The sequence below is a fragment of the Chiloscyllium plagiosum genome, unplaced genomic scaffold (assembly GCF_037043375.1).
Source record: "Chiloscyllium plagiosum isolate Xiang-an unplaced genomic scaffold, Cpla_swu_hap1 HiC_scaffold_12, whole genome shotgun sequence".
NCBI lineage: Eukaryota > Metazoa > Chordata > Chondrichthyes > Orectolobiformes > Hemiscylliidae > Chiloscyllium > Chiloscyllium plagiosum.
The window spans coordinates 1-24,548 of record NW_028270150.1 but is presented as its reverse complement, the minus strand read 5'-3'; the positions used below and the strand labels follow the sequence as shown (position 1 = coordinate 24,548).

The window sequence follows — 24,548 nt, the reverse complement described above, 5'->3', positions numbered from 1 at the left end:
CCCCGTTCAGTCCGTGTATCCTGTTCACTTTGCGTGTGCCCCATTCACTTTGCGTGTGCCCTGTTCATGTTCCGTGTGCCTCATTCACTTTCCGTGTGCCCCGTTCGCTTTCCGTGTGCCCCGTTCGCTTTCCGTGTGCCCCGTTCGCTTTCTGTGTGCCCTGTTCACTCCATGTGCCCCGTTCACTTTCCGTGTGCCCCGTTCACGGTCCGTGTGCCCTGTTCACTTTCCGTGTGCCCCGTTCACTTTCCGTGTGCCCTGTTCACTTTCCGTGTGCCCTGTTCACTTTCCATGTGCCCTGTTCACTCCGTGTGCCCCGTTCACTCCGTGTGCCCCGTTCAATCCGTGTGCCCCGTTCTCTCTGTGTGCCCCGTTCACTCCGTGTGCCCCGTTCACTTTGCGTGTGCCCCGTTCACTTTGCGTGTGCTCCGTTCACTCCGTGTGCCCCATTCACTTTCCGTGTTTCCTGTTCACTTTCCGTGAGCCCCATTCACTTTCCGTGTTTCCTGTTCACTTTCCGTGAGCCCCATTCACTTTCCGTGTGCCCCGTTTACTTTCCGTGTGCCCCGTTCACTTTGCGTGTGCCCCGTTCACTTTCCGTGTTTCCTGTTCACTTTGCGTGTGCCCCGTTCACATTCCATGTGCCCATGTTCACTCCGTGTGCCCTGTTCACACCGTGTGCCCCGTTTATTTTCCGTGTGCCCCATTCACTCCGTGTGCCCCGTTCACTTTCCGTGTGCCCCATTCACGTTCCATGTGCCCCATTCACTTTCCGTGTGCCCCGTTCACTCTCCGTGTGGCCCGTTCACTCCGTGTGCCCCATTCACTTTGTGTGTGCCCCGTTCACTTTGCGTGTGCCCCGTTCACTATCCATGTGCCCTTTCTCTTTCTGTGTGCCACGTTCACTCCGTGTGCCCCGTTTACGTTCCGTGTGCCCTGTTCACTTTCCGTGCGCCCTGTTCACTCTCCGTGTGCCCCGTTCACTCTCCGTGTGCCCTGTTCACTCTGTGTGCCTGGTTCACTTTGCGTGTGCCTGGTTCACTTTGCGTGTGCCTGGTTCACATTGCGTGTGCCCCGTTCACTTTCCGTGTGACCTGTTCACTCCGTGTTCCTCATTCACTTTCCGTGTGCCCCGTTCACTCTCCGTGTGGCCCGTTCACTCCGTGTGCCCCATTCACTTTTGTGTGTGCCCGGTTCACTTTGCGTGTGCCACGTTCACTCCGTGTGCCCCGTTCACTCCGTGTGCCCCGTTAACTCTGTGTGCCTGGTTCACTTTGCGTGTGCCCCGTTCAGTCCGTGTGTCCTATTCACTTTGCGTGCGCCCCATTCACTTTGCGTGTGCCCCGTTCACTTTCCGTGTGCCTGGTTCACTTTCCGTGTGCCCTGTTCACTCCGTGTTCCTCATTCACTTTCCGTGTGCCCCGTTCACTTTCCGTGTGCCCTGTTCACTCTCCGTGTGGCCCGTTCACTCCGTGTGCCCCATTCACTTTGTGTGTGCCCCGTTCACTTTGCGTGTGCCCCATTCACTATCCATGTGCCCTTTCTCTTTCTGTGTGCCACGTTCACTCCGTGTGCCCTGTTTACATTCCGTGTGCCGTGTTCACTTTCCGTGCGCCCTGTTCACTCCATGTGCCTCGTTCACTTTCCGTGAGCCCCGTTCACTTTCTGTGTGCCCCGTTCACTTTCCATGTGCCCTGTTCACTCCGTGTGCCCCGTTCACTCCGTGTGCCCCGTTCACTTTCTGTGTGCCTCGTTCACTTTCTGTGTGCCCTGTTCACTTTCCGTGTGCCCCGTTCACTTTCCATGTGCCCTGTTCACTCCGTGTGCCCCGTTCACTCCGTGTGCCCCGTTAACTTTGCGTGTGCCCTATTCACTCCGTGTGCCCTGTTCATTTTGCGTGTGCCCTGTTCACTCCGTGTGCCCTGTTCATTTTCCGTGTGCCCCATTCACTTTGCGTGTGCCCTTTTTACTTCCCGTGTGCCCCGTTCACTTTGCGTGTGCCCCGTTCACTTTGCGTGTGCCCCGTTCACTCCGTGTGCCCCATTCACTTTCCGTGTTTCCTGTTCACTTTCCGTGAGCCCCATTCACTTTCCGTGTGCTCCGTTTACTTTCCATGTGCCCTGTTCACTTTGCGTGTGCCCCGTTCACTTTCCGTGTTTCCTGTTCACTTTGCGTGTGCCCCGTTCACATTCCATGTGCCCATGTTCACTCCGTGTGCCCTGTTCACACCGTGTGCCCCATTTACTTTCCGTGTGCCCCGTTCACTTTCCATGTGCCCCATTCACTTTCCGTGTGCCCCATTCACTCCGTGTGCCCCGTTCACTCCGTGTGCCCCGTTCAATCCGTGTGCCCCGTTCTCTCTGTGTGCCCCGTTCACTCCGTGTGCCCCGTTCAAGTTGCGTGTGCCCTGTTCACTCCGTGTGCCCTGTTCATTTTCCGTGTGCCCTGTTCACTCCTTGTGCCCTGTTCATTTTCCGTGTGCCCCAATCACTTTGCGTGTTCCCTATTTACTTCCCGTGTGCCCCGTTCACTTTGTGTGTGCCCCGTTCACTTTGCGTGTGCCCCGTTCACTCCATGTGCCCCATTCACTTTCCGTGTTTCCTGTTCACTTTCCGTGAGCCCCATTCACTTTCCGTGTGCCTGGTTTACTTTCCGTGTGCCCCGTTTACTTTCCGTGTGCACCGTTCACTTTGCGTGTGCCCCGTTCACTTTCCGTGTTTCCTGTTCACTTTGCGTGTGCCCCGTTCACATTCCATGTGCCCATGTTCACTCCGTGTGCCCTGTTCACACTGTGTGCCCCGTTTACTTTCCGTGTGCCCCATTCACTTTCCATGTGCCCTGTTCACTCCATGTGTCCCGTTCATTTTCCGTGTGCCCCATTCACGTTCCATGTGCCCTGTTCACTCCGTGTGCCCCGTTCATTTTCCGTGTGCCCCATTCACTCCGTGTGCCCTGTTCACTCCGTGTGCCCCGTTCACTCTGTGTGCCCTGTTCACTTTGCGTGTGCCCCGTTTACTTTCCGTGTGCCCTGTTCACTTTCCGTGTACCCCGTTCATTTTCCGTGTGCCCCGTTCACTCCGTGTGCCCCATTCACTCCATGTGCCCCATTCACTTTGCGTGTGCCCCGTTCACTTTCCGTGTGCCCAAGTTCACTCTCCGTGTGCCCCGTTCACTCCGTGTGCCCCGTTCACTTTCGGTGTAGCCTTTCACTTTCCTTGTGCCCCGTTCACTTTGCGTGTGCCCTGTTCACTCCGTGTGCCCCGTTCACTCCATGTGCCCCGTTCACTCTGTGTGCCTGGTTCACTTTGCGTGTGCCCCGTTCACTTTCCGTGTGCCCCGTTCACTCTGTGTGCCTGGTTCACTTTCCGTGTGCCCCATTCACTTTCCGTGTGCCCTGTTCACTCTCTGTGTGCCCCGTTCACTTTGCGTGTGCCCCATTCACTATCCATGTGCCCTTTCTCTTTCTGTGTGCCACGTTCACTCCGTGTGCCCTGTTCACTCCGTGTGCCCCGTTCACTCCGTGTGCCCTGTTACTTTTTCGGTGTGCCCCATTCACTTTGCGTGTGCCCTGTTTACTTCCCGTGTGCCCCGTTCACTTTGAGTGCGCCCCGTTCTCTTTGCGTGTGCCCCGTTCACTCCGTGTGCCCCATTCACTTTCCGTGTTTCCTGTTCACTTTCCGTGTGCCCCGTTTACTTTGCGTGTGTCCCGTTCACTCCGTGTGCCCGGTTCACTTTGTGTGTGCCCTGTTCATTTTCCGTGTGCCCCATTCACTTTGCGTGTGCCCCGTTCACTCCGTGTGCCCTGTTCACTCCATGTGCCCCGTTTACTTCCCGTGTGCCCCTTTCACTTTCCGTGTTTCCTGTTCACTTTCCGTGTGCCCCATTCACTTTCCGTGTGCCCTGTTTACTTTCAGTGTGCCCCGTTTACTTTCCATGTGCCCCGTTCACTTTGCGTGTGCCCCGTTCACTTTCCGTGTTTCCTGTTCACTTTGCGTGTGCCCCGTTCACATTCCATGTGCCCATGTTCACTCCGTGTGCCCTGTTCACACCGTGTGCCCCGTTTACTTTCCTTGTGCCCCGTTCACTTTCCATGTGCCCCATTCACTTTCCGTGTGCCCCATTCACTCTGTGTGCCCCATTCACTCTGTGTGCCCCGTTCAATCCGTGTGCCCCGTTCTCTCTGTGTGCCCCGTTCACTCCGTGTGCCCCGTTCACTTTGCGTGTGCCCTGTTCACTCCATGTGCCCTGTTCATTTTGCGTGTGCCCTGTTCACTCCGTGTACCCTGTTCATTTTCCGTGTGCCCCATTCACTTTGCTGTGCCCTGTTTACTTCCCGTGTGCCCCGTTCACTTTGCGTGTGCCCCGTTCACTCCGTGTGCCCCATTCACTTTCCGTGTTTCCTGTTCACTTTCCGTGAGCCCCATTCACTTTCCGTGTGCCCCGTTTACTTTCCGTGTGCACCGTTCACTTTGCGTGTGCCCCGTTCACATTCCATGTGCCCATGTTCACTCCGTGTGCCCTGTTCACACCGTGTGCCCCGTTTACTTTCCGTGTGCCCCGTTCACTCCGTGTGCCCCGTTCATTTTCCGTGTGCCCCGTTCACTTTCCGTGTTTCCTGTTCACTTTGCGTGTGCCCCGTTCACATTCCATGTGCCCATGTTCACTCCGTGTGCCCTGTTCACACCATGTGCCCCGTTTACTTTCCGTGTGCCCCGTTCACTCTCCGTGTGCCATGTTCACTCCGTGTGCCCCGTTCACTCTGTGTGCCTGGTTCACTTTGTGTGTGCCCCGTTCACTTTGCGTGTGCCCCGTTCACTTTCCGTGTACCCTGTTCACTCCGTGTTCCTCATTCACTTTCCGTGTGCCCCATTCACTTTCCGTGTGCCCTGTTCACTCTCCGTGTGCCATGTTCACTCCGTGTGCCCCGTTCACTCTGTGTGCCTGGTTCACTTTGTGTGTGCCCCGTTCACTTTGCGTGTGCCCCGTTCACTTTCCGTGTACCCTGTTCACTCCGTGTTCCTCATTCACTTTCCGTGTGCCCCGTTCACTTTCCGTGTGGCCCGTTCACTCCTTGTGCCCCATTCACTTTTTGTGTGCCCCGTTCACTTTGCGTGTGCCACGTTCACTCCGTGTGCCCCGTTTACGTTCCGTGTGCCCTGTTCACTTTCTGTGCGCCCTGTTCACTACGTGTGCCCCGTACACTCCATGTGCCTCGTTCACTTTCCGTGTGCCCCGTTCACTTTCCATGTGCCCTGTTCACTCCGTGTGCCCCGTTCACTCCGTGTGCCCCGTTCACTTTGCGTGTGCTCTGTTCACTCCGTGTGCCCTGTTCATTTTGCGTGTGCCCTGTTCACTCCGTGTGCCCCGTTCACTTTCCGTGTGCCCTGTTCACTCCGTGTGCCTCGTTCACTTTCCGCGTGCCCCGTTCAGTTTGCGTGTGCCCTGTTCACTTTCCGTGTGCCCCGTTCACTTTCCATGTGCCCTGTTCACTCCGTGTGCCCCGTTCACTCCGTGTGCCCCGTTCACTCCGTGTGCCCCGTTCACTTTGCGTGTGCCCTGTTCACTCCGTGTGCCCTGTTCATTTTCCGTGTGCCCTGTTCACTCCGTGTGCCCTGTTCACTTTGCGTGTGCCCTGTTTACTTTCCGTGTGCACCGTTCACTTTGCGTGTGCCCCGTTCACATTCCATGTGCCCATGTTCACTCCGTGTGCCCCGTTTACTTTCCGTGTGCCCCGTTCACTCCGTGTCCCCCGTTCACTCTGTGTGCCTGGTTCACTTTGCGTATGCCCCGTTCACTATCCATGTGCCCTTTCTCTTTCTGTGTGCCACGTTCACTCCGTGTGCCCCGTTTACGTTCCGTGTGCCCTGTTCACTTTCCGTGTGCCCTGTTCACTTTCCGTGTGCCCCGTTCACTTTCCGTGTGCCCTGTTCACTCCGTGTGCCCCGTTCCCTCTGTGTGCCCCGTTCACTTTCCGTGTGCCTTGTTCAATCCGTGTGCCCCGTTCTCTCTGTGTGTCCGGTTCACTTTGCGTGTGAACGGTTCAATCCATGTGCTTAGTTCACTCTCCGTGTACCCCGTTCAATTTCCGTGTCATCCGTTCACTTTCCGTGTGCCCTGTTCACTTTCTGTGTGCCCTGTTCACTCCATGTGCCCCGTTTACTTTGCGTGTGCCTGTTTTAAAAAATTCTCAAGGTCAAGGACCAGGCTCGCAGGAAAGTCGTCTGACACAGAACAAACAGCCAAGAGGCGAGTCTGCTAGAATATAAGTGTTTTATTCCCCGCAGCGTCGCCACAACCAGGTCTCGTACTTACAACGGGTCTGGTTTATACTCACTCTACGTGTTACCGGAACTGGGAGCCGTCAGTTCTCGTAGAGCGGTTGCCAACAACCCACGCTCGGCGGTTAAACGCAACCCCGGAGCAGACTCACCGAACTGGAGACTTTTCCAGCTGATATACTCTTTTCCAGATATAAACATTCATGTGAACAGCAGAGCAAGGCTAAAAAACACATTCCATTCTGGTTACATACAGATAAGAAGATTCACACGGGGAGGTGTGTAATAAGATTCACACGGGACTAAGCAACACCTCCATTCCGGTTAGATTCACACATGTATTGGGACATAATTTTACACCACAGTGCCCCGTTCACGTTCCGTGTGCCCTGTTCACTCCATGTGCCCCGTTCATTTTCCGTGTGCCCTGTTTTCTCCGTGTGCCCCGTTCACTTTCTGTGTGCCCTGTTCGCTCCATGTGCCCCGTTCACTTTCCGTGTGCCCCGTTCACGTCCGTGTGCCCTGTTCATTTTCCGTGTGCCCCATTCACTTTGCGTGTGCCCTGTTCACTTTCCGTGTGCCCCGTTCACTCCGTGTGTCCCATTCACTTTGCGTGTGCCCCGGTCACTTTGCGTGTGCCCCATTCACGTTCCGTGTGCCCTGTTCACTTTCCGTGTGCCCCGTTCACTCCGTGTGCCCTGTTCACTTTCCATGTGCCCCGTTCAATCCGTGTGCCCCGTTCAATCCGTGTGCCCGGTTCATTTTGCGTGTGAATGGTTCAATCCATGTGCTCCGTTCACTTTCCGTGTGCCCTGTTCACTCTGTGTGCCCCGTTCACTTTCCGTGTGCCCGGTTCACTTTGCGAGTGCCCCGTTCAGTCCGTGTATCCTGTTCACTTTGCGTGTGCCCCATTCACTTTGCGTGTGCCCTGTTCATGTTCCGTGTGCCTCATTCACTTTGCGTGTGCCCCGTTCACTTTCCGTGTTTCCTGTTCACTTTCCGTGTGCTCTGTTCACTTTCCGTGTGCCTGGTTCACTTTCCGTGTGCCCCGTTCGCTTTCCGTGTGCCCCGTTCGCTTTCTGTGTGCCCTGTTCACTCCATGTGCCCCGTTCACTTTCCGTGTGCCCCGTTCACGTTCCGTGTGCCCTGTTCACTTTCCGTGTGCCCCATTCACTTTGCGTTTGCCCTGTTCACTTTCCGTGTGCCCCGTTCACTTTGCGTGTGCCCGGTTCACTTTGCATGTGCCCCGTTCAGTCCCTGTGTCCTGTTCAATTTACGTGTGCCCCATTCACTTTCCGTGTGCCCTGTTCATGTTCCGTGTGCCTCATTCACTTTGCGTGTGCCCCGTTCACTTTCCGTGTTTCCTGTTCACTTTCCGTGTGCCTGGTTCACTTTCCGTGTTTCCTGTTCACTTTCCGTGTGCCCTGTTCACTTTCCATGTGCCCCGTTCACGTTCCGTGTGCCCTGTTCACTCCATGTGCCCCGTTCACTTTCCATGTGCCCCGTTCACGTTCCGTGTGCCCCGTTCACGTTCCGTGTGCCCTGTTCACTCCATGTGCCCCGTTCACTTTCCATGTGCCGAGTTCACTTTCCGTGTGCCCTGTTCACTTTCCGTGTGTCCCGTTCACTTTCCGTGTGCCCCGTTCAATCCGTGTGCCCCGTTCTCTCTGTGTGCCCGGTTCACTTTGCGTGTGAACGGTTCAATCCATGTGCTCTGTTCACTTTCCGTGTGCCCCGTTCACGTTCCGTGTGCCCTGTTCATTTTCCGTGTGCCCCATTCACTTTGTGTGTGCCCTGTTCACTTTCCGTGTGCCCCGTTCACTCCGTGTGCCCCGTTCACTTTGCGTGTGCCCCGGTCACTTTGCGTGTGCCCCGTTCACTTTCTGTGTGCCCTGTTCACTTTCCGTATGCCCCGTTCACTTTCCGTGTGCCCCGTTCACTTCATGTGCCCTGTTCACTTTCCGTGTGCCCCGTTCAATCCGTGTGCCCCGTTCTCTCTGTGTGCCCGGTTCACTTTGCGTGTGAATGGTTCAATCCATGTGCTCCGTTCACTTTCCGTGTGCCCCGTTCACGTTCCGTGTGCCCTGTTCACTTTCCGTGTGCCCCATTCACTTTGCGTTTGCCCTGTTCACTTTCCGTGTGCCCCGTTCACTTTCCGTGTGCCCAGTTCACTTTGCGTGTGCCCCGTTCAGTCCCTGTGTCCTGTTCACTCTGTGTGCCCCGTTCACTTTCCGTGTGCCCGGTTCACTTTGCGAGTGCCCCGTTCAGTCCATGTATCCTGTTCACTTTGCGTGTGCCCCATTCACTTTGCGTGTGCCCTGTTCATGTTCCGTGTGCCTCATTCACTTTGCGTGTGCCCCGTTCACTTTCCGTGTTTCCTGTTCACTTTCCGTGTGCTCTGTTCACTTTCCGTGTGCCTGGTTCACTTTCCGTGTGCCCCGTTCACTTTCCATGTGCCCCGTTCGCTTTCCGTGTGCCCCGTTCACTTTCTGTGTGCCCCGTTCACTTTCCGTGTGCCCGGTTCACTTTGCGAGTGCCCCGTTCAGTCCGTGTATCCTGTTCACTTTGCGTGTGCCCCATTCACTTTGCGTGTGCCCTGATCATGTTCCGTGTGCCTCATTCACTTTGCGTGTGCCCCGTTCACTTTCCGTGTTTCCTGTTCACTTTCCGTGTGCTCTGTTCACTTTCCGTGTGCCTGGTTCACTTTCCGTGTGCCCCGTTCACTTTCTGTGTGCCCTGTTCACTCCATGTGCCCCGTTCACTTTCCGTTTGCCCCGTTCACGTTCCGTGTGCCCAGTTCACTTTCCGTGTGCCCCATTCACTTTGCGTTTGCCCTGTTCACTTTCCGTGTGCCCCGTTCACTTTCCGTGTGCCCGGTTCACTTTGCGTGTGCCCCGTTCAGTCCCTGTGTCCTGTTCACTTTCCATGTGCCCCGTTCACTTTCCGTGTGCCCCGTTCACTTTCTGTGTGCCCTGTTCACTCCGTGTGCCCCGTTCACTTTCCGTGTGCCACGTTTACTTTCTATGTGCCCCGTTCACTTTCCGTGTGCCACGTTTACTTTCTGTGTGCCCTGTTCACTCCATGTGCCGAGTTCACTTTCCGTGTGCCCTGTTCACTTTCCGTGTGTCCCGTTCACTTTCCGTGTGCCCCGTTCAATCCGTGTGCCCCGTTCTCTCTGTGTGCCCGGTTCACTTTGCGTGTGAACGGTTCAATCCATGTGCTCCGTTCACTTTCCGTGTGCCCTGTTCACGTTCCGTGTGCCCTGTTCATTTTCCGTGTGCCCCATTCACTTTGTGTGTGCCCCGGTCACTTTCCATGTGCCCTGTTCACTCCGTGTGCCCCGTTCACTTTGCCTGTGCCCCGTTCACTTTCCGTGTGCCCCGTTCACTTTCCATGTGCCCCGTTTACTCCGTGTGCCCTGTTCACTTTCCGTGTGCCGCATTCTCTCTGTGTGCCCCGTTCACTTTGCGTGTGCCCCGTTCACTTTCCGTGTGCCCTGTTCACTTTTCATGTGCCGCATTCTCTCTGTGTGCCCCGTTCACTTTCCGTGTGCCCCGTTCAATCCGTGTGCCCCGTTCTCTCTGTGTGCCCGGTTCACTTTGCGTGTGAATGGTTCAATCCATGTGCTCCGTTCACTTTCCGTGTGCCCCGTTCACTTTCCGTGTGCCCTGTTCACTTTCCGTGTGCCCCATTCACTTTGCGTTTGCTCCGTTCACTTTCCGTGTTTCCTGTTCACTTTCCGTGTGCTCTGTTCACTTTCCGTGTGCCCCATTCACTTTCCGTGTGCCCTGTTCACTTTCCGTGTGCCCCGTTCACTCCGTGTGCCCCGTTCACTCTGTGTGCCCGGTTCACTTTGCGTGTGAATGGTTCAATCCATGTGCTCCGTTCACTTTCCGTGTGCCCCTTTCACGTTCCGTGTGCTCTGTTCACTTTCCGTGTGCCTGGTTCACTTTCCGTGTGCACCGTTCACTTTCCATGTGCCCCGTTCGCTTTCCGTGTGCCCCGTTCACTTTCTATGTGCCCCGTTCACTTTCCGTGTGCCCGGTTCACTTTGCGAGTGCCCCGTTCAGTCCGTGTATCCTGTTCACTTTGCGTGTGCCCCATTCACTTTGCGTGTGCCCTGATCATGTTCCGTGTGCCTCATTCACTTTGCGTGTGCCCCGTTCACTTTCCGTGTTTCCTGTTCACTTTCCGTGTGCTCTGTTCACTTTCCGTGTGCCTGGTTCACTTTCCATGTGCCCCGTTCACTTTCTGTGTGCCCTGTTCACTCCATGTGCCCCGTTCACTTTCCGTTTGCCCCGTTCACGTTCCGTGTGCCCAGTTCACTTTCCGTGTGCCCCATTCACTTTGCGTTTGCCCTGTTCACTTTCCGTGTGCCCCGTTCACTTTCCGTGTGCCCGGTTCACTTTGCGTGTGCCCCGTTCAGTCCCTGTGTCCTGTTCACTTTCCATGTGCCCCGTTCACTTTCCGTGTGCCCCGTTCACTTTCTGTGTGCCCTGTTCACTCCGTGTGCCCCGTTCACTTTCCGTGTGCCACGTTTACTTTCTATGTGCCCCGTTCACTCCATGTGCCGAGTTCACTTTCCGTGTGCCCTGTTCACTTTCCGTGTGTCCCGTTCACTTTCCGTGTGCCCCGTTCACTTTGCGTGTGCCCCGTTCACTTTCCGTGTTTCCTGTTCACTTTCCGTGTGCCTGGTTCACTTTCCGTGTGCCTGGTTCACTTTCCGTGTGCCCCGTTTACTTTCCGTGTGCTCTGTTCACTTTCCATGTGCCTGGTTCACTTTCCGTGTGCCCCATTCACATTGCGTTTGCTCCGTTCACTTTCCGTGTGCCCCGTTCACTTTCCGTGTGCCCCGTTCACTTTGCGTGTGCCCAGTTCACTTTCCGTGTTTCCTGTTCACTTTCCGTGTGCTCTGTTCACTTTCCGTGTGCCCCGTTCACTTTGCGTGTGCCCAGTTCACTTTCCGTGTTTCCTGTTCACTTTCCGTGTGCCTGGTTCACTTTCCGTGTGCCCCGTTCACTTTCCATGTGCCTGGTTCACTTTCCGTGTGCCACGTCCTCTTTCCGTGTGCCCCGTTCACTCCGTGTGCCCCGTTTACTTTCCGTGTGCCCTGTTCACTTTCCATGTGCCCCGTTCACTCCGTGTGCCACGTCCTCTTTCCGTGTGCCCCGTTCACTCCGTGTGCCCCATTCACTTTCCGTGTGCCCTGTTCACTTTCCGTGTGCCCTGTTCACTTTGCGTGTGCCCCATTCACTTTCCGTGTGCCCTGTTCACTTTCTGTGTGCCCTGTTCACTCCGTGTGCCCTGTTTACTTTCCATGTGCCCCGTTCACTTTGCGTGTGCCCCATTCACTTTCCGTGTGCCCTGTTCACTTTCTGTGTGCCCTGTTCACTCCGTGTGCCCTGTTCACTCCGTGTGCCCTGTTCACTTTCCGTGTGCCCCGTTCACTTTCCGTCTGCCCTGTTCACTCTGTGTGCCCCGGTCACTTTGCGTGTGAACCATTCAATCCATGTGCCCTGTTCACTTTCCGTGTGCCCTGTTCATGTTCCGTGTGCCCTGTTCACTCCGTGTGCCCCGGTCACTTTGCGTGTGCCCCGGTCACTTTGCGTGTGCCCCGTTCACTCCGTGTGCCCCATTCACTCCGTGTGCCCCGTTCACTCCGTGTACCCTATTCACTCCCCATAAACCCATTCACTGTTTCAACATAGAACAATACAGCGCAGAACTGGCCCTTCGTCCCTCGATGTTGCGCCGACCTGTGAACTATTCTCAGCTCGTCCCCCAACACTATCCCATCATCATCCATGTGCTTATCTAAGGATTGTTTAAATCTCCCTAATGTGGCTGAGTTAACTACATTAGCAGGTAGGGCATTCCACGCCCTTACCACTCTCTGAGTAAGGAACCTGCCTCTGACATCTGTCAGGCATGGAGGAAGTGGTTGAGTGAGGGAGCTGTGGTTTACTAAAGTTAAATCTCTGTCCATGAGAAGTCATTGGCAAATAGGATCAGGGAAAATAAATGTGAGGTGACGCGCTTTGGGAAGAATAACAGGAAGGCAGAGTACTGGGTCGATGGAAAGATTCTTGGTAGTGTGGATGTGCAGAGGGATCTTGGAGTCCCATGTACATAGATCCCTGAAAGTTGCCACCCAGGTGGATAGTGCTGTTAAGAAGGCATACGGTGTGTTAGCTTTCATTGGTAGGATTGAGTTCTGGAGTCATGATGTTATGCTGCAACTATACAAAACGTTAGTGCGGCCTCACTTGGAATATTGTGTACAGTTCTGGTCCCCATATTTTGGGAAGGATGTGGAAGCATTGGAAAAGGTGCAGAGGAAATTTACTAGGATGTTGCCTGGTCTGGAGGGAAGGTCTTATGAGGAAAGGCTGAGGGACTTGGGTGTGTTCTCATTGGAAAGAAGAAGGCTAAGGGGGGATTTGATAGAGACATACAAGATGGTCAGAGGATTAGATAGGGTAGACAGTGAAAGACTTTTTCCTACGATGATGACATCAGCTTGTACGAGGGGACATAACTACAAATTGAGGGGTGAGAGATTTAAGACAGATGTCAGAGGCAGGTTCTTTACTCAGAGTATTTGGGGGGTGGAACGTACTGCCTGCAACAGTGGTAGACTTGCCAACATTAAGGACATTTAAATGGTCATTGGATAAATATATGGATGAGAATGGAATAGTGTAGGTTAGATAGGCTTCAGATTGTTTTCACAGGTCGGAGCAACATCGAGGGCCGAAGGATCTGTACCACTCTGGAATGTTCTATGTTCACTCCCCATGTGTCCTGTTCACTGTCACAGTGTCCCACAAACATTATTTTAAATGTGAAAATGTAAGAATTGTTGGCTTTTGAATTCAGGAATTAATGAAAGAGCTGCGAGGGAAAAGGGCAGTTTATGAAGTGACATTGAGAATCGGGAAGGCGCTAATGGACAAAGCAGAACATCCAGGCGACCGGGAAGATCTGCAGGAGCAGGTGACAGACCTGAGTGAACACTGGAACAGCCTGAATGGAAAATCTCTGTGCAGGTATTGATTCACATTCAGGGATCTGTGGATAAACACTCCAAGATCCCTCTGAGCTTCCGAGTACCCTGACATTGAATATTCCCTCATCTTCTTTCAAAGTGCATCACTTCACATTTATCAAGCTCAAATTCCATCTGCCACTGATCTATCCACCTGACCAACTGGGTCATACTGTTCTGTAACCAAAGACCTTCCTACTCACTGACATCCACCAGACCAATCTTTCCATCATCAACATTTCATCCACATCATTTATATAAATCACAAACAACAAGGGACCCAGTGGTGGGGACCTCAGTGAACCCTGGAACGCAGCACTGCACACTGTCTGCCATTTGGTCAACGACCCATTTAGTCCACCTTGGTTTCCCGTCTGCCAATCAGTTTCTCTGTTTGAATCCATCCACTTATTTCTTTCGCATTACATAGTACCTGGTTTAGGACTGCATGTTCTCCACTTGGTTCCTCAATGAATTGGTCCAGAAAACGAAGCCATACACAGAAATTTACCAAAGATCCTCAGGCAGCACCTTCCAAACCCACGACCACTTCCATCTAGAAGGGCAAGGGCAGCAGATACATGGGAACACCACCCCCTGCAAGTGCCCCTCCAAGCCACTCACTATCCTAACTTGGAAACATATCACCATTCCTTCATTGTCACCAGGTCTGAGAATTCCCTCCTAATGGCATTGTGGGTCAACTCAAGGAGGTGAACTGCAGCGGGTCAGGAAGGCAGCTCACCCCCACCCTCACAAGGGGCAATTAGGGACGGGTAATAAATACCGGCCCAACCAGTGACACCCACATCCCATGTGCGAATGAGAAAAAAAAATCACTTTGGACATTACTGTGGTCATCATTCCCTGAAACCCAGACAAATGGCACTGCATATTCTCCATGAACAGACATTTGTTACACACAAAGAAATGAAGCTATCTTAACATGAAATACAGAGATTTTGAATCGGTCTGCAAAACAGAACTTCAGACTATTCCCCACCATTTTACAGTGATGTGAACCAAAGAATTAATCCCTTATCCTGAGTCTTTAATTTTGGTGTAACCGATTCTTCCTGTATCGTTCCTGAAAACAATGTGGGCGGTACAGTGGCTCATTGGTTAGCACTGCTGCCTCACAGCACCAGGGACCTGGGTTCGATACTAGCCTCGGGCGACTCTCTGTGTGGAGTTTGCACATTCTCCCCATGTCTGCGTGGGTTTCCTCCAGGTGCTCCGGTTTCCTCCCAAAGTCCAAAGATGTGCAGGTTAGGTGAACTGGCCATGCTAAATTGCCCGTAGTGTTCAGAGATGTGCAGGCTGGGTGGGTTATGGTAATAGGGTAGAAGAATGTGCAGGCTGGGTGGGTTACTCTTCGGAGGGTCGGTGTGGACTTGTTGGGCCAAATGGCCTGTTTGCACACTGTAGAGATTCGATGATAAAACTATGATGTACTCTTCCATATACATGAGCAAAGCTGAGATCCTTCATTGTCTCAGATTAATAACCTACAGACTGTAAGGCAAACCCTCATGTCCGTCTGAGCTTACTCAGCCCCTTAACTGCTTTGAAAAAAAAATCTCTTCTCTCAATGAGACACCATTCTTACTTTTGAGCTCAATCAGATTTCCTCCTGACCCTCTAAAATCACTCAACCTCAAGAATTTCAAACATCTAGATTATTGTAAATGACAAAAAACAGCCAGTGACCCCTCTCCTGTTCGAGGCCACCTCAGGAAAAGCAATTTTCCGCACACCCTCCAGGAGTCCCGCAGTCTCTCAAACAGCGGAATAGGTTCCTGGGCAGTAAATGCTGGCCCAGCCAATGATGCTGGTGTCCCACGTGGCAATAAAATAAACATTACTAATGAGAGGGACTTTCTTGTTTGAACGTCCTGTATCCTTGTTGGAAATACTGTGTCATTTTCTTTTGTGCTGATAATGATTTCAATTCTCTTGGTTCAGGGATAAATGTTGTCTTCAGTGCCCCTCAACAGGCACCACAAGATCTCCAACACTGCCTTACATTGACCCTCCGACAATGCAGCACTCCCTCAGCACTGACCCTGCAACAGTGTAACGCTTGCTCAACACTGACCCTCTGACAGTGCAGCGCTCCCTCTACACTGACCCTCCGACAGTGCCCACTCCCTCAGCACTGACCCTCCGACAGTGCGGTACTCCCTCAGCACTGACCCTCCCATAGTGCAGCGCTCCCTCTGCACTGACCCTCTGACAGTGCCCACTCCGTCTGCACTGACCCTCCCATAGTGCGGCACTCCCTCAGCATTGACCCTCCGACAGTGCCCACTCCGTCTGCACTGACCCTTCCATAGTGCGGCACTCCCTCAGCACTGACCCTCTGACAGTGCAGCGCTCCCTCAGCACTGACCCTCCGATAGTGCAGCACTCCCTCAGCACTGACCCTCCGACAGTGCAGCGCTCCCTCAGCACTGACCCTCCGATAGTGCAGCACTCCCTCAGCACTGACCCTCCGACAGTGCGGCACTCCATCAGCACTGACCCTCTGACAGTGCAGCGCTCCCTCAGCACTGACCCTCCGATAGTGCAGCACTCCCTCAGCACTGACCCTCCGACAGTGCGGCACTCCATCAGCACTGACCCTCCGACAGTGCGGCGCTCCCTCAGCACGGACCCTCCGACAGTGCAGCGCTCCCTCAGCACTGACCCTCTGACAGTGCAGCGCTCCCTCAGCACTGACCCTCTGACAGTGCAGCGCTCCCTCAGCACTGACCCTCCGACAGTGTGGTGCTCCCTCAGCACTGACCCTCTGACAGTGCAGTGCTCCCTCAGCACTGACCCTCTGACAGTGCGGCACTCCCTCAGCACTGACCCTCCGACAGTGCAGCGCTCCCTCAGCACTGACCCTCCGACAGTGCAGCGCTCCCTCAGCACTGACCCTTCGACAGTGCAGCGCTCCCTCTACACTGACCCTCTGACAGTGCAGCGCTCCCTCAGCACTGACCCTCCGACAGTGTGGTGCTCCCTCAGCACTGACCCTCCAATAGTGCAGCGCTCCCTCAGCACTGACCCTCCGACAGTGTGGTGCTCCCTCAGCACTGACCCTCCAATAGTGCAGCGCTCCCTCAGCACTGACCCTCTGACAGTGCAGCGCTCCCTCAGCACTGACCCTCCGACAGTGTGGTGCTCCCTCAGCACTGACCCTCCAATAGTGCAGCGCTCCCTCAGCACTGACCCTCTGACAGTGCAGCGCTCCCTCAGCACTGACCCTGTAGCTGGTTGTTTCCATTGATTATTGACGGGTATTATCTGGTTTTACAGGCAGTCCATGATTGAAGAAGTTTTATTGTCTTCGGGTAGATTGAGTGAATCTCTGCAGGTGGTGTTGGACTGGTTGTACAGGGCAGAGGTCACACTGAATGAGCAAGCCCGAGTAAGTGGTGACGTCCAATCTGTGAAAACGTTCATTGAGAACCACAAGGTAACTGTTCATGTTCTTATTGTGTATCCATCACTTCATGTATCTGCTGTTTCCATCCTGTCCCTACACACTGTTAGTCAATGGAGCTCACTGTCCAAGCTCAGAGACACTGTGGGCTTGGCAATTCCATGGGGAAGATCCATCACAAATTTAAATCTCCCAAAAACAGCTCTGGTGAATTCCCCCATCCGAGGGTAGGTCCGATCAAGGACAGTAGTGGGAGACTGTGTATTGAGTCGGAAGAGATAGGAGAGGTCTTGAACAAGTACTTCTCTTCAGTATTTACGAACGAGAGGGACCGTATTGTAGAAGAGGAGAGTGTGAAATGGACTGGTAAGCTAGAAGAGATACCTGTTAGGAAGGAAGATGTGTTGGACATTTTGAACAACTTGAGGATAGACAAGTCCCCGGGGCCTGACGGGATATATCCTAGGATTATGTGGGAAGCAAGAGAGGAAATTGCAGTACCGTTGGCAATGATCTTCTCGTCTTCACTGGCAACGGGGGTGGTACCAGGGGACTGGAGAGTAGCGAATGTTGTGCCCCTGTTCAAAAAAGGGAATAGGGATAACCCCGGGAATTACAGGCCTGTTAGTCTTACTTCTGTGGTAGGCAAAGTAATGGAAAGGGTACTGAGGGATAGGATTTATGAGTATCTGGAAAGACACTGCTTGATTAGGGACAGCCAGCACGGATTTGTGAAGGGTAGGTCTTGCCTTACAAGTCTTATTGAATTCTTCGAGGAGGTGACCAAGCATGTGGATGAGGGAAGAGCAGTGGATGTAGTGTACATGGATTTTAGTAAGGCATTTGATAAGGTTCCCCATGGTAGGCTTATGCGGAAAGTCAGGAGGCATGGGATAGAGGGAAATTTGGCCAATTGGATAGAAAACTGGCTAACCGGTCGAAGGCAGAGAGTGGTGGTAGATGGTAAATATTCAGCCTGGAGCCCAGTTACAAGTGGAGTTCCGCAGGGATCAGTTCTGGGTCCTCTGCTGTTTGTAATTTTTATTAATGACTTAGATGAGGGAGTCGAAGGGTGGGTCAGTAAATTTGCAAATGATACGAAGATTAGTGGAGTTGTGGACAGTGAGGAGGGCTGTTGTCGGCTGCAGAGGGACTTAGATATGATGCAGAGCTGGGCTGAGGAGTGGCAGATGGAGTTCAACCCTGCCAAGTGTGAGGTTGTCCATTTTGGAAGAACAAATAAGAATGCGGAATACAGGGTTAATGGTAGGGTTCTTAGTCAGGTGGAGGAACAGAGGGATCTTGGCGTCTATGTACATAGATCTTTGAAGGTTGCCACTCAGGTGGATAGAGTTTGTAAGAAGGCCTATGGAGTATTATCGTTCATTAGCAGAGGGATTGAATTCAAGAGTCGTGAAGTGATGTTGCAGCTGTACAGGACTTTGGTTAGGCCACAGTTGGAGTACTGTGTGCAGTTCTGGTCGCCTCACTTTAGGAAAGATGTGGAAGCTTTGGAGAGGGTGCAGAGAAGATTTACCAGGATGTTGCCTGGAATGGAGAGGAAGTCGTACGAGGATAGGTTGAGAGTTCTCGGCCTTTTCTCGTTGGAACGGCGAAGGATGAGGGGTGACTTGATAGAGGTTTATAAGATGATCAGAGGAATAGATAGAGTAGACAGTCAGAAACTTTTTCCCCGGGTACAACAGAGTGTTACAAGGGGACATAAATTTAAGGTGAAGGGTGGAAGGTATAGGGGAGATGTCAGGGGTGGGTTCTTTACCCAGAGAGTGGTGGGGGCATGGAATGCGCTGCCCGTGGGAGTGGTAGAGTCGGAATCATTGGCGACCTTTAAGCGGCATTTGGATAGGTACATGGATGGGTACTTAATCTAGGTTAGAAGTTCGGCACAACATCGTGGGCCGAAGGGCCTGTTCTGTGCTGTATTGTTCTATGTTCTATGTTCTATGTTCTAATCTCTGACTCCTGCAAACAGTTTCCCTGAACTGGGCTTTTATATATTAGATTACTTACAGTGTGGAAACAGGCCCTTCGGCCCAATAAGTCCATACCGACCGACCGAAGCGCAACCCACCCATACCCCTACATTTACCCCTTACCTAACACTACGGGCAATTTAGCATGGCCAATTCACCTGACCTGCACATCTTTGTGACTGTGGGAGGAAACCGGAGCGCCCGGAGGAAACCCACGCAGACACGGGGAGAACGTGCAAACTCCACACAGTCAGTCGCCTGAGGCGGGAATTGAACCCTGGTCTCTGGTGCTGTGAGGCAGCAGTGCTAACCACTGTGCCACCGTGCCGCCCATATATTCTTAAGAAGGCACTCATTGCCTGAATTTATCATCCAGATACACATCATACCCCCTCCCCCACCCTAAATACCTGACCCCTTTCGCAACTTCTCCTCCCAAACACCCAGCCAATCTCCCACCTCCCTCAACCCCTCCTTCAACTCACCCTCCAACACATTTGCTCCCTCTCCATGCCGAAGAACTGATCAACAAACCTCCCCACGTCTGTCCACAGTTAATTCATAGAACAGAGCAATACAGCGCAGCACAGGCCCTTCTGCCCTCAATGTTGCGCTCATCTATGGAACCATTCTGAAGAGGAGAAAGTGAGGTCTGCAGATGCTGGAGATCAAAGTTGAAACTTTATTGCTGGAACAGCACAGCAGGTCAGGCAGCATCCAGGGAACAGGAGATTTGACGTTTCGGGCACAGGCCCTTCTTCAGGAATCATTCTGAAGCCCACCTAACTTATATTATTCCATTTTCATCCATATGTTTATCCAATGATCATTTAAAAGCCCTTAAAGTTAGCAAGTCTATTACTGTTGCAGGCAGTGCGTTTCACGTCCCTCCTCCTCTGAGTAAAGAAACTACCTCTGACATCTGTCCTATATCTATCACCCCTCAATTTAAAGCTATGATCCCTCGTGCTCGCCGTCACCATACTTGGTAAAAGGCTCTCCCTGTTCACCCTATCTGACACTCTGATTATCTTATATGTCTCTATTAAGTCACCTCTCAACCTTCTTCTCACTAATGAAAACAGTCTCAGTTCCCTCAGCCTTTCCTCATAAGACCCTGCATTCATACCAGGCAACATTCTCGTAAATCCCCTCTGAACCCTTTCCGAAGCTTCCACATCCTTCCTATAAGACAGTGACCAGAACTGTATGCAATACTCTAAATGTGGCCGCACCAGAGTTTTGTACAGCTGCAACATGACCTCATGGCTCCGAAACTCAATCCCACTACCAATAAACACCAACACACCATATGCCTTCTTTTGCCCTATCAAACTAGGTCACAACTTTCAGGGATTTACACACCTGGACACTGAGATCTCTCTGCTCATCTACACTGCCAAGAATTTTACCATTAGCCCAGTACTCTGCATTCCTGTTACTTCTTCCAAAGTGAACTACCTCACACTTTACCACATTAAACTCTATTTACCATGTCTCAGCCCAGTTCTGCAGCTTATCTATGTCCCTCTATAACCTGTAACATCCTTCAGCACTACCCAACTCTGCTGACCCTACTGTCATTTGCAAATTTACTAATCAACTCCTCGCCAGAGTAGCTGCAGTCTCATTCAAATACACACGACTGCTCACCATGTTGTGTTGGTGGAATCCTTCCACTATGACACTGCCATTCCTTCAGTGTCGCTGGGTCAAAATCCTGGAATTCCCTCCTTAATGACATTGTGGATCTACCCACAGCACATGGACTGCAGTGGTTCAAGAAGGCAGCTCACCCCCACCTTGTCAAGGGGCAACTAGGGACAGGCTATAAATGCATGTCCCAGAAATAATAAAAAAAAAGTTTCCCTGTGCCATTGACTTATTCTTGAAGGCAGAATTTTGTCTTAAAACCTGTTAAAAACGATGAGCATTGTAAGCTGCCAATAGATGCCAAGTGGAAGCCTCCAGGAATCATCAGGCCTGAGCAACATTGCCACTTCATTTCTTTGTCTGAAATCACTGTCAGAATTTCAAAATGTCAGCTGCTGTTTCACAAAGTCCCCGACTCCCAGAGTCAATAATCACTTCAGTCAAAGCCACTCGAGTCATTTAGGAACTGGACTTTTTATCTATTTCTGTTGTACTTTCTATCATACTTTTAGCTCATGGTCAGATGAGTGCTGTGAATATTAAGACTTACTTCTGGTTGATAAACAGCTAAAGTTTCAGATTCAGTTCTGTCTGGGTCCATCTGCAGGTCTTTCAGAAGGAGTTGGGCAAACGGGCCAGTTGTGTGAGGGCTCTGAAACGTACCTTCAGGGAGCTGAACAAAAACACAGGTGTCAACTGTGTCTGGCTGAAAGCTCAGATGGAGGAACTGAATAAACAGTGGGAGCACGTGTGCAACATTTCCGTCTTGAAGCAGTCTCTGCTTGAAGCTGCACTGTGTCAGGTAGGAACCTGGTGTCAACCATCACCTTATCACATTGTCAACAAGTGTAACCCTGAGGAGCTCATGCTCTTGTGCGTGATGGTGACTGAGCGGCTCATTGTTGAGCAACAATATATATCAGATGCCTTAAGGGACTGGAATTCTGCTGTAGTCTTTTTTGTACCTCAGTCTGCTTTAGGCCTGATTGGAGTCAGGGATATTCAGACCTGATTTATCTGCTCCTTCATGTTATCTCATGCTGTTTGATATTATCGATCTGCTTCTTGCAGTATTCCTCGATGTGACATATTCACAATGCAGTGACAAATCTGTCTACTTTCAAAGGGCCTAGTACTGGAGGGAACGGTGAATTGTTCACTTGTTTGTATCTCATGGTTTGGAAACATAGAAAATTGGTGCAGGAAGAGGCCAATCAGCCCTTTGAGCCTGTACCACCATTCAATATGATCACGGCTGATCATGCAGTCTCAGTATCCCATTCCCATCCTCTCCCCATACCCCTTTAGCCACAAGGACCACGTCCAGCTCCCTCTTGAATACATCGAATGAACTGGCCCCAACAGCTTCCTCTGTGAGAGAATTCTACAGGTTCCCAACTCTCTGGGTGAAGAAATTCTTCCTCATCTCAGTCCTAAATGGCTTACCCCTTATTCTTAGACTGTGACCCCTTGTTCTGAACCTCCCCAACATCAAGAACATTCTTCTCACATCTAGCCTGGACAGTCCCATCACAATTTTATGTTTCTCCCTCGCTCTTCTACATTCCTGTGAGTAGGAGCCCAATCTATCCAGTTTTTCCTCATATGTCAGTCCTACCATCCCAGGAATCAGTCTGGTGAACCTTCACTGAACTCTCTCAATAGCAAGAACGTCCTTCCTCAGACTAGGAGATCAAAACTGTACACAATACTCAAGGTGTGGCCTCACCAAGGCCCTGTGTAACTGCAGCAAGACATCCCTACTCCGATACTCCAATCGTCTCGCTGTGATGGAGAACATGCCATTAGCCTTCCTCGCTGCCCGCTGCACCCCCATACCAACCTTCAGCAACTGTTCCACCATGACACACAGGTCTCATTGCACCTCACCTTTTCCTAAACTGCCACCATTCAGATCATAATCTGCCTTCCTGTTTTGTGACCAAAGTAGATAGTGAGGCTCTTTTCAGTCATGGCTGACCATGGGTTGTATCCTCATTGTTCTAGCTTTCTGCTTCCCTGAAGCAACGTCGCTTGTGACTGAAGAGTCCAATGCTGTAGTGACAATACATAGTGTGATTAAAGCCAGTGAGCATGGCTTTGTGAGGGGTAGGTCATGCCTCACAAATCTTATTGAGTTCTTTGAGGAGGTGTCAAGACAGGTCAAAGATGGTCGAGCAGTGGATGTGGTGTATATAGACTTCAGCGCTGAAAATGTGTTGCTGGAAAAGCGCAGCAGGTCAGGCAGCATCCAGGGAACAGGAGAATCGACGTTTCGGGCATAAGCCCTTCTTCAGGAATGAGGAAAGTTCACCTGCACCTCCACACACATCATCTATTGCATCCTCTGCACCCGATGTGGCCTCCTCTATATTAGGGAGACAGGCCGGCTACTTGCGGAGCATTCCAGAGAACACCTCTGGGACACCCGGACCAACCAACCCAACCACCCTGTGGCTCAACATTTCAGTTCCCCCTCCCACTCCACCAAGGATATGCAGGTCTTTGGACTCCTCCATCGCCAGACCACAACAACACGACGGTTGGAGGAAGAACGCCTCATCTTCCGCCTAGGAACCCTCCAACCATAAGGGATGAACTCAGATTTCAACAGTTTCCTCATTTCCCCTCCCCCCACCTTGTCTCAGTCTAATCCATCGAATTCAGCACCGCCTTCCTAACCTGCAATCTTCTTCCCGACCTCTCCGCCCCCACCCCAGTCTGACCTATCACCCTCACCTTGATCTCTTTCCACCTATCACATTTCCGACGCCCCTCCCCCAAGTCCCTCCTCCCTACCTTTTATCTTAGCCTGCTGGACAAACTTTCCTCATTCCTGAAGAAGGGCTTATGCCCGAAACGTCGATTCTCCTGTTCCCTGGATGCTGCCTGACCTGCTGCGCTTTTCCAGCAACACATTTTCAGCTCTGATCTCCAGCATCTGCAGACCTCACTTTCTCCTCTATATAGACTTCAGCAAGGCATTTGATAAGGTTCACAATATACATGAATGACTTGGTAGGCTCATTCATAAAGTCAGGAAGTATGGGATACAGGGAGATTTAGCTATCTGGATTCAGAATTGGCTGGCTGACAGAAGGCAGAGAGTGGTTGTAGATGGAATGTATTCTGCCTGGAGGTCAGTGTTGAGTGGGGTCCCGCAGGGTTCTGTTCTTGGGCCTCTGCTCTTTGTAGTTTTTATAAATGACTTGTTTGAGGAGGTTGAGGGGTGGGTTAGTAAATTTGCAGATGACACTAAGGTTGGAGGTGTCGTCGATAGTATAGAGGGCTACTGCAGGCTGCAGCGAGACATAGACGGGATGCAGAGCTGGGCTGAGAAATGGCAGATGGAGTTCAACCTGGACAAATGTGAAGTGATGCATTTTGGAAGGTCGAACTCGAATGCTGAATATAGGATTAAAGACAGGATTCTTGACAGTGTGGAAAAACAGAGGGATCTGGGTGTGCAAGTACATAGATCCCTCAAAGTTGCCACCCAAGTGGATAGAGTTGTTAAGAAAGCATTTGGTGTTTTGGCTTTCATTAACAGGGGGATTGAGTTCAAGAGCCGCGAAGTTTTGCTACAGCTCTACAAGTCCCTGGTGAGACCACACTTGGAATATTGTGTCCAGTTCTGGTCGCCCTACTATAGGAAAATACAGAGGCTTTGGAGAGGGTGCAAAGAAGGTTTACCAGGATGCTGCCTGGACTGGAGGGCTGTCCTAATGAAGAGAGGTTGACTAAGCTCGGAGTTTTCTCTCTGGAGAGAAGGAGGAAGAGAGGAGACCTGATCGAGGTGTACAAGATAATGAGAGGAATGGATAGAGTCAATAGCCAGAGACTTTTCCCCAGGGCAGGGTTGACTGGTACAAGAAGTCATAGCTTGAAGATATTAGGAGGAAGGTGTAAAGGAGACATCAGAGATTCTTTATGCAGAGAGTTGTGAATGCATGGAATGTGTTGCCAGCGGTAGTGGTGGAAGCAAAGTCATTGGGGACATTTAAGCGACTGCTGGACATGCACATGGATAGCAGTGAGTTGAGGGGTGCGTAGGTTAAGTTACTATATTTTACATTAGGATTAACCTTCGGCACAACATCGTGGGCCAAAGGGCCTGTTCTGTGCTGTACATTTCCATGTTCTAT

The 24,548-nt window shown here is 51.9% G+C and overlaps 1 protein-coding gene across 1 annotated transcript in view; it reads left to right on the top strand.

The window, feature by feature from the left end:
• LOC148148460 (microtubule-actin cross-linking factor 1, isoforms 6/7-like) overlaps positions 1 to 21,205 on the top strand; it is a gene marked incomplete at its 3' end in the record, with an annotated part of 192,293 nt that extends 171,088 nt beyond the window's left edge. The window contains exons 16-18 of the mRNA XM_087993182.1: positions 13,158 to 13,327; positions 16,630 to 16,789; positions 21,011 to 21,205. Of these exons, the coding sequence (XP_087849308.1) occupies positions 13,158 to 13,327; positions 16,630 to 16,789; positions 21,011 to 21,205 (525 nt within the window). The remainder of the gene's footprint in view (positions 1 to 13,157; positions 13,328 to 16,629; positions 16,790 to 21,010) is intronic.
• Positions 21,206 to 24,548: the final 3,343 nt, after the last annotated feature.